This window comes from Eschrichtius robustus, chromosome 7 (genome assembly GCF_028021215.1).
Source record: "Eschrichtius robustus isolate mEscRob2 chromosome 7, mEscRob2.pri, whole genome shotgun sequence".
In the NCBI taxonomy this organism is placed as follows: Eukaryota; Metazoa; Chordata; class Mammalia; order Artiodactyla; family Eschrichtiidae; genus Eschrichtius; species Eschrichtius robustus.
In genome coordinates, this window is record NC_090830.1 from 136,883,325 (window position 1) to 136,893,324 (window position 10,000).

The 10,000-nt window shown below is 57.7% G+C and overlaps 1 protein-coding gene across 15 annotated transcripts in view; it reads right to left on the reverse strand.

Moving 5' to 3' along the window:
• The window catches only part of EBF3 (EBF transcription factor 3), a 115,238-nt gene that overhangs the window by 19,242 nt on the left and 85,996 nt on the right, over positions 1-10,000 (reverse strand). For all 15 annotated transcript variants that reach the window (XM_068549106.1, XM_068549102.1, XM_068549098.1 and 12 more), the window contains exons 9-10: positions 9,442-9,572; positions 8,823-8,949 (exon numbers count right to left, since the gene is read on the reverse strand). In XM_068549106.1, the coding sequence (XP_068405207.1) occupies positions 8,823-8,949; positions 9,442-9,572 (258 nt within the window). The remainder of the gene's footprint in view (positions 1-8,822; positions 8,950-9,441; positions 9,573-10,000) is intronic.

Genomic DNA, 10,000 nt, shown 5'->3' on the forward strand with positions numbered 1-10,000 from the left:
CTGGGGTGAGCAGGCCCCCAGCTGTGAGGGTGGAGCGCGGGGCCGAGGAAGAGACCCCCAGTCCAGGGGATAAGCTGGCCCTCCTCAAGCCCCACGGAGGCGTTTGCAACCCCTGGTTCTTCAAGGTGAACAAAGAGGAAAAGCAACGTTCTAAGGCAGAACCTTTAAAGACATCGCCAAGATTAATGTAAACATTGAAATCACAAAACAGTCCTTGAACACAGGATCCTGGATTACGTCTCTCAAGTAAAACAGTCCCGCCTGATGCGCTCCATCTCCTCCACCCGTGGCGCAGGCTCTGCCCTCTGCCTGCGGACCCCCGACCCCGCTGCCGACGTGCAGGGGCGCAGCCCGCCGTCCCCCTGTCTCTGCAGGGGCGCTCCGCCCACAGACCCCACAGGGCCACGGCTGCCCCTCTCCTCGGAGGCCCGAACAGCCCTCAGGACTGTTTCATTAAGGTCTCTTCTCTTTTTCATTCCCATCAGGCTCTGAGTCACCTGGATCGGGCGCCGTACATCGGTCGAGGGCAGCCCAGAGCCAGGCACGGGGCTGCCAGGGTGAAGCCAGCCTGGGGCCCCGCGAGGAACCCACCGCGAGCGCACCTACGAGACGCAGGTGTTTTCCCGCCTTCTCTGCATCACCTGCAGAGTACCAGGCCCAGGCGGGCCTCGGGGAGACACTGAACGCCGGACACCACGGGTAAATTCCAAGTCACGTCGACACGAAGCCTCAGCGTCCCACCCTGGACGCTGTGCTCGCCTTAAAGGTCGTTACTGTCGGCGGGTATCCTCTGAGTGTGGAGGAGAGAAGGCACCAGATGGGCATGGCATCAGGGGTGGTGAAGAAGAGGCAGGTGGCTGGCAGGTGGGCACCCTGGTGCCATGACAGAGCGCACGCGGCCTGGGCCGGTCGCCAGGGTGTGAGGCGGGACCGTTGGCAGGTGGCTCGAGGGCAGGGCACGTGAGGCTGCGGCCCCAGCACCTCGCACCCGTGTAGCTCACTTCTGTGGTGTTAAAACGGGTCAACTTTGGAAACGACCTCCATTGTAACCGACAACAAGCACACAGGCAAACTGAGCGTCTTCAGCTTGGGGTGCACAGCGGCCAGACGCCTTGAGGGTCACGGAGGTCCTGCCGTAAAAGTACCCGAGGAACAGCAGCCGCCTGGGCGGGCTTGGCGCTTGTTCATCCCAAAGGGCACTGGGGACGTGTTCGCAAGGAATGGCGCCGAGCTGGTCTCCAAAGGCGGGGTGGAAGTGATTATGGGAGCTAAAGCATATCTATCTGGCTTATCACAGCACCAGGCACATGGATCCTGAGAATGGGAGGGAGTGCCACATCGCCGGCCCCCAGCCCCTCCCATCCTCAGGGCTGAGGCCTGAAGGGTCTAGGGGAGTCCCCGGAAAGGGCCTTCTCCTGGGAGGATCAAAAGGAGTGAAAAGATGGGGAAGAAATCTGGCAGAATCCCCTCTACACCCAGCCGCCCAGATGCCCTGACTCTGGTCCTCAGATGCTCCGGGTGGGAGAGGGTCAGGCCGGTAGAAGGCTGGGCCGACCCTGCAGAGCTCACCTTGTCGGGCAGTAGGATTCCCATGCGTGGAGGGCGTTAAGGAAGGGCTGTCACAAGGGCAGTCACAAGGGCAGGAAGGGTGGCGTCTGGAAGGCGGATGATGGACCCACTGCCAGGCTGCACCTTTGAGAAACTTCCCCCAAAGATGATTTACACCGACAGGTACAGAGATCTGCAGCGGCCTACTGTCTCGATGGGAGGTTCTGTATTTAAAATTTAACATGCTCTGCAACGCGTCTTCTGGAGCACAGGTGCCAGCCACATGCACCCAGGTCCCTCGTGGAACCAAGTTACTCCACATGCTCGTTAAGAGCATTTGAAAACTTCTATGTATTTATTTTGGGGGGTGTAGCAAACAGTTCACATCACCGACGAAGAGGCTCCCATCTTTCGTTGTTTTATTGAAAAACCATCGTAAGAGAGTTCGAATGACTCAAGTTTGCATTTTCTGTAATGAATAAAAAAGGCCCAACTGATTCAAATGATAGTTTTTTAAACGGACTTTTTCTCGGGTTGAGCCTTTGGGATCCAAGCCTCAGCCGAGAGCCTAAAGACCTTCCCAAAACAAAGGTTTCAAATGAAAACACGAGCAGCCCCTGGACCCCAGGGGCGTCCCCGTCCCGGCTCGCACAGCCCCCGAGAGCAAAACCCACTCACCCCGTCCGCCTCCTGCCTGGGCCGTGGCCTTGTGCGCGGCCAAAAGGACGTGGTGGACGAGGCCTGTGGCTTCCGAGACTGCGGGGAGCCAGGAAGAAAACAAGAGACATTTCGCTCCTGTTTCTACTCTTCCAGGGCCACGGGGGGGCCTATTTCTTCTTCTCTTCGGCAACAGAAGGCTCACACGCTTCCTCGGTGGGTTCTCCGCTGAAACGGTGGTTCTGATGCTTCCCCTGGTCTTCCTCCTTGAAGCTACGGGAGTTTTTCCTGCCAGGGTGACTCGTGGGGTTCTGTTTTTACCCCGTTATCGCTGCTTCATTCTGCACTTCCGTTGATGTTGTTCACTCTTGTTGTGCTTTTAAAGGGTCCCTCCTCCATCTCCCTGCCACCCCACATCCTGGACCCCTCGCCTGCTGTCCCAGAAGCAGGGCAGGCACCCTGAGCAGCCAGAGACGCCCAATAAAACCCCGGACGTGGCCCAGTCCCACCCCGCGACTCGTGCCCGCGGCCTCCCGGGTGGGGTGAGGTCAGCGGGCCTGCGTCCCCACACCCACCGAGGGAAACCCGTGACCCTTTTGTCCTTTGGGGAAGACGAATGGTTGTCTCCTCTCTGCTGCGTTCTGTCAGGTTCGGTGCCGAGAGTCAATACCTTCACCTTGATGTGGAAACTTGGTGATTTATCAGTCGGTTCTCCTCCCGGGTGAGCACAGCCATCGGGCCGCGGGAAGAGTGGCCTGTGGTCACAGCACTTGGAAAACCACCACAACCCCTCCGATGACAGACAAATGTGTCTTGTTAGCAACTGCCCAAAAGCGCTTGACTTGTACTAATAACGAAAAGGCCGTGCTGGTCACCGTGGGTCCAAAGACGAAGCACCCTGTCACCAGCCCGGTTGGGAAATTAGCAAATAATGTTCTTTTCCTTGATAAATGGGTGACAGCTCCCTCTCACCAATCATTTCTAACGTTTTGATGCATGCCTATGATCCCACTGGAGGAGCAGAAAAGTTTACTGGCCCTCAATTTGCAGATGATGAATGGAACTCCTCTAAATGTGCGATTTCTGTATGAGGTATAGTTCATTTTAAGCAATTCTAGTAAATGGGTGTCACTGATTAGGACAAATAGTCTACTTGTGCAATAGCACAAACGGTGTGTCTCATTCTCCCGGCCTCCTTCGAGACAGGAGAGGAAGGAAACAGCAGGGACCCCGGGAGCCCTCACCGCCCCACTCTTTAGAGGGACTCGGGACTGGATCTGTGCCCCCAGAGCCCACTCAGCAAGCTGGCAGATTCACTGATCGTCATTTGGTCTAATGCTGGGACGGCACCATGCAGAGGACATCGGTGGGGTGGGGGGCACGCCCTCCCTTCCTCTGTGGCCCTAAGGAGCCCCGCCAATGACCCCAAAGATGACCAGCTGGTCTCCACGCCCAGGTCTGCACACCATCCCAGCCAGTGGGGAGAAATTCGCCGTCTGCCCCCAACACGTAACCAAGGACGAGCCAACGTGGGTGGGGCGGGAGGAGAAACTGCGATGGAGTCGTGCGTTATCTGAGTCGCTATCCCAGCTCCCCGATTCCGGACGGGCCCAGAGGTGGCCTGAGCTCAGCATGTTCTTCCACATAACTAACCTCACATGAAAGCGAGGCTGTCTATCCTCCAGGGGGCCGCGGATTTCCACTGACACCATCCAACTGGCGAGCTGGGACCAGTGGAAGCCCTGTGTCTGCGGGGCGCCCGCGGCAGCCGGGAACGCACAGGTAGCAGCCGGAGCCGCCGGGCCTCACTGGCCGGGACGGGGAGCCCAGGAGTCACAGACTCCTGAACCCCAAACTCTGAACTCGGAATGAAAGTATCTCCCCCGTGTCCACCTCCGTGGTTAAGAACTTATAATCGAAATAATCGGTTGGTTTACATTGAAGGGGAAGGCATTAGCATTTAGTTTAGCGAAGTAGAAACAGTATGATTTGTGGAAGGCAATTAGGAATCATTTGCTCCATGGATACAAGTAATTTGTTTGAAGAGCGCTGGCCTGGGAGAGAGCTAGCTGGATCCGGCTGTGGTCGAGGGCGCCATTGACTGTACCGTGTGTCACCGTGCTGTTGACAGAATCACATCTGAACACTCACGAAAGAGCTTTAAAACACTTCAGGAACGCCAGCGCCCTTCAAGGGGTGAGGTGAAGTGTGGGTTAGGTGGCAGAATGCTGCGAGAGGATACGGTGGCCCCGGGCGAGCCAACAGACACACACACCACCCACCCCCACCCCCGCCCCGTGCCAGGACAGCTCCCGAGGACAGGGCGGTCACCTCCTTGACATGTCGCCAGTTTTAAGGCACAACGGAATTTTTAAACAACAACAACAACAACAAACAAACAAACCATAAACACTGTATCGGGAAGAACACAAACTGTTAGCAGCTACTGATTGAGTAATGATTTCATGACTGAAATTGAATGCACGTCTTTGTGCAGAAAATGACCATTTTTATGTCCCCATGTAGTCAATGCTTTGCAGACCTAAGACCGGCCCAAGCTCTGTCCGAGCCGCTCTGGCCCTGGGCACCGTCGCGTCGCTGCCAGCATCCTGTTTAGTAACTGGGTTGGGCTGGGCCCGTGGCAGACAGCATGTTGACTCCTGGTAATTGGTGATAATTCCTTTAATTGAGCAAAAGAAATCTCTAAACTGAGGGCGGGTCAACCACACATTTGGGTGCAAGAGGTCAACAGGAAGAGCCCCGTGGCTGCGTCCTGGTGTCCCGCGGAGCCACGCTGGGACTCAGGCCACCACCAAGCAGCTCCAGCTTTTTTGTGTAATAGGAAAACCCTTCTGCCGAACGGACGTGTTAGGAAGTCAGGGGCACTCGCATCTGTGCACAAACACTTAGAATGTGTCTGTAAAAGCGGTTTTCGCTCAAACATAATTTCAATTAGAAGCATACAGATTCCAATTTGTCTTAACCAAGTAACACCGCAATGCTTACATTCTAATTAAAAAATAATTTCTTTTATTGCTCTTAACAATTTGATGTCTTTCTACTGGTGAAATTACGAATGTGAAACTGTTCAATCTGCCCATACCACTGAGTTCCTCAGGTACGATATTCCGAGACTATTTTAATTATTATTAAACAAGCAAATGATACACTATTAGACAAATATTAAAACAAGCATTACACTCAGTTATTAATTTGCACTGTTCACTTTTAAATGCAGCAAATATCTCATTAATTTAATTTTAGGTGCCCACCCGTTTATATTGCATTTTACAGTCTAGAAGGCAATTTACTATTAACTGGCAATTACATACAGAGTGATTGTTAATTCTGCTCCTAAGTGCTAGCCGCTTGAAAATTGTTCTCTCTCTCTAATTTTTGACCTTCTTACAACAGGGGTGAGGCACGCTGGGAATACAAAGGACTAGTACGGAAGAGCTGGACATGTCATTGTGACTCATTCTTTTAATTCACCGTGCTAATCAACTGCACCGCCACTGCTTCCCAAGGTAATTGTGTCTTTATAGTAGTTGAAAGCAGCAGGCAAAGGGGCCTGGATGGATGGGCTTGGCCTGCCCCCCCCCCCACGCCCACTCTGGGTTGACTAATCGGGTCTGGTTCTGAAGAACCTGGTGCTTCTCAGATCGCTGTAAACAGATCACTTAGGCCTTTGCCTTGGCTGGGGGTAGGAGGAGGGGGCCCTCCTCCGCGCTCTGCTTCCTCATCCCCAGGCCTGGCGGCCTCACCCCGAGGGTTCAGTGTGACGGTGTCCGCACAGCCTCCAGGCCCGGGGATGCTGATGGGAGCCAGATGCCCAGGGGACGGGGCCCTCCCCGCAGGGGCTGCGCCTGTGTCCTGCCTCCAGAAGGGCTGGCTCAGCTTTCAGAGGGAGAGCAATTCCCAATGATTGCTTCTCTGTCCCATCAATTTCAGGGCAATGCAAATCAGACAGAAGCTTCCAGGTCAGACAGGTTATGACCCCACCTTTCCTCTGCTCCCTGGGAGTGTAGGCCCCCGTATCCCTTACGTGCGTTTGAAATGTATATTCCCGTTAATGATGGGGGTGTGGGGGAAGGCTGTAAATTAGCCCCCGCGGAGAGGCCAAGCTCACTGAATGGCTTCATTGAAAGGCCCGTTCGTGGGAGAACTCCTGATGGAGGAAACCCCATAGCCTTGGGCAGCCGGGACCCTGAACTTGGGGTCCGAGAAGCCCCATCAGCAGGGAGGGGTCACGGCGTCGGCTGCAGAAATGGAAGATGGGCGTCGGGACGCGGGTGTCACTGGAACAGACGCGGGGACGCCCGCTGCCCTGCGGGCACGAGGCCTCCAGCCAAGGAAAGCGTCCTGCCCGGCCGAGGGCAGCGGGCTACAGAGAGCGCTGCCTCACCACGGCCCCAGAGAGGCAGGCCCTCGGCCACGGGACACCCGCTGGCGGTGACGGGCGGCCCCCTGCCCTCGCGCCGTCCCCTCCAGCCGCACCCGCGTCCGCCGCGATGCTCAGCATGGGGCCCTTTCCTGCCACGCGGGCCACCATCCTCGGCCAACGGCGGGGTGAAGAACCAAACCTTCCTGCTACTGTGTCTCCTCTCAAAAAGAGTCGCTGCTCCTGACGACAGCCCGCCGACCTCAGCACCAAAAGCCCGCGGGTCAAGAACCCGATGTCGCGAGCAGGGCCGGAGGCACCCGCGCAGGAGCGGCCAGGAGGCCAGAGAGGCTGACGGGGAGAGCCGACTCCCCGCCCGTCTGGGGCAGAGCCATCGGTCCCACCAGGTACGGACGCGCTCACCGGGTGCCTGACCCAACCCGGCGCCCACGGGGCACATGGCAGCACGAAGCCCACACGTGGCCTGGCTCCCAGCCGCCCAGCTCATAAACGTCTCCTCCTCCAAGGAACCCAGACCCGACGGGAGCCCGGGTCACACACGGCACCGAGGAGAAAGAGGGACTCGGGGGTCCCCCCAGGCGGAGCTAAGCAGGGCGCCCAGGACCCCACGGCCCGAGTTCACGGCGAGAGCCGGACGGGCGCCCACAGGCTGGCAGGGGCCCTGCAGAGATGGCCCGGCGCTGCGGGAAGCCTGACCCCCACCTCCCGGGACCTAGTGGCCACGGCGGCCGCGGGTACGAACGCTCACAGCACCCCGACTTCATAACCCCCTTCTGCACGGCTCTATTTAACACGTGGAGGCCTCACCAGCTGGGGGCACTGCCCTCCCTCCATCTCGCCTCCCAGGCTCACCAGGAGGCCCGGAGCACCTGCCCGGGAGCGGGCCGGGACGTGCACCCATCGCGTCTGCTCCGCCCTCGTCCGCTTGGATCTCAGGCAGCTCTGGGCTCCGCGGAGCACGAGCCGGTCCCACGGGAGGAAACAGCCCCTAGCATGGGGCAGGGAACCTCTCTCCCCTCCTGACCACGTGAGGGCCGCCGGGGGCTGGAGAGGAGGCGGCCTCCCCCATTCAAGGACCCCGGTGTCACTGGCAGCCCCTGGCTGCTGAGGGTGTGGGTGCCTCTGGGGACAGCAGCCCTGGCTCTCTGCAAGGACCCAAGCCAGGCACGGCCCGGGAGTGACACGGAGCCTGTTGGAAAGTGGTCACTGGAAGAATTTACATTTTGCATTTCACGCTTCCTGAAGGGGGGTGAGTGAGTTACTCCTATTCCCTCTCCCAACCCAAGTGGAAGGGACCTCGTCTCCACCTTGTCACCCACCCACTGGACAGAGGAGAGGCCTACATCCCAGGGGGAGGCCGGACCTGCCCCGGGCATCCTGCAGCAGGTGACAGCACGTGGGCAGAGCCCCCGGCTCCCAGCCAGGCTCCCGCATGGACCTCCCCTGCCGCCCTGACCACGTGAACACGTGGAGGCCACGCTGTCCAAGAACAAGCCCTCGTCCCCTCCGCCCTCGTGGGGCTCAGCAGGTGCCGGCCACCCCCAGAAACACGTCTCAGAGGTTACAGCTTCTGCAGGTGGCAGGACTAGAGGTGCCAATGCGGACAAGCCGTATGGTTATTTATGGCCTTTCTCAGTAGCAACCTCAGACGCATGGTGTTCTCCAAGCAGCCTGTGGGCAAAGCACTGCAGCAGACGACTTTCAGATAACAAACGTGGGACCTCAGAGGTGACCCTTTCTAGTGACGTCAGTGTGTCCGAGACCCTCCCAGAATACGGACCCCCTTGAAGCAGCAGTGCGGTGTGGGCTGTGAGGCCCCAGGCCCGGGGCAGAGACCTGCTCCCGTTTACAGGGTGCGTGTGACCTCGGGTACGCAGCCTAACCTCTGGGACCTCGCGGGGCGGTCACCCGATGGAAGCAGGGGCACTGTGGTTACTGAGAGCTCCCACCACCTTGCTTTGCAGGCAAGAAGGGAAGCTCCACGGATGGGAGGAGGGGCCCAGGTCACCCGGCCCGAGGGGGCTGCACCTGTCCATAGCGTCACACCACGTGGAAGAGGATGTAGAAGCTGCCCCCGACTACACCAACCGGTGGGCCCCGGGGGCTCGCCCGTCCTCACTGCAGAACCCATGCACGGGGCCCCCGGGGGCCGAGAGGGCCTCCCTGGGAGGAAGCATCTACTGATTCACCATGAAAATTGGAAATGTGAACTCACCAGTGTAGACAAACCGCCCAGGAGCACCTTTACAGAACTGCTTGGATTTGTAGGACAGGGTGACTTCGACGACTCCAGGAATGTGCCTCGGTGGGGTCTGGACTCGGATGGCGTGGGGAGTGATCAGCTATAAAAACCACACAGGGAAGAGGCTTTTCAGCGGCACTGGGTGTAAGAGGCGGACACTTGCCAGTTGGATATAATTACCAAAATGAGCAAAAATTGGACCATCGTCTTGGAATGTTCCCTCCTAGCTGTCACCCAGAGACTCAGGACCTACAGTTGTGCTTTCAGAAAAATGTCTGCAAATGATCCCGGTTTCAGTTTGCAGGAAAGGCCACAGGGCATCATTCATATGAAAATCACCACCAGATGTCTCCTTAAACCTGCTTCTAGTAATTCTAGCACTAATTGTTCCAGGGCACTCAGGGACCTCCGACGCCAGGCTTGAAACCCCAGGGCTGGGGGGCAGCGGTCTGCACCCGCCCACCGGAGAAGCCCCTGCCACGGGCGGACCGTCGGCTTCGAGGGATCTGGCGACAGGATGCACCGTCGACAGCAGGTCCAACGGTCCACGGACAAAGCCACGGCCGGACGCGCACCGATCTCGCGGGCTTACCTCGCTCCACACCAACATGGTCCCGAACACAACTTGGAGCCCATCAAAGAAGTTGTCTCCGATGATGATCACGGTCGCTCCGCCCGTGGTCCAGCCTTCACTGGGACTGATGGCCTTGATGCACGGAGTGGCTGCCCGCACAAGACAGAGAACGCAGACCTTAGAGCCCGCCACGCTGCCGCCACGCTGCCCACCTCCAGCCACGCTGGGCGGGGCTGGAGAGAGGCGGCCGCTCCTCCGGGCGGCGCGCAAAGGGCCATCGTAGATCAGCGCGTTGACGTGTTTAAAGCAAACTCTTAAATGTTTTATAAAGCAAAGGCCAAGCCACGGAATGCCAGTGAGTGAGGGGAAAAAATGGCTTGATGTAGCAAATTATGTGTCAGGGCAAGTATGACTATTACAGATGATTAAGCATCGCGTGCACGTGGCACGTCGATTTATCTACTTTGCGGTCCAGGTCTGAGCAGAGTCAATCAAAGGCTGATGAGGGAGATGGAAGAGCAAATGCCTTGCATTTCGATTCCTCATAAGCAGCTAATTGGGTTGGGTTTTTTCATCC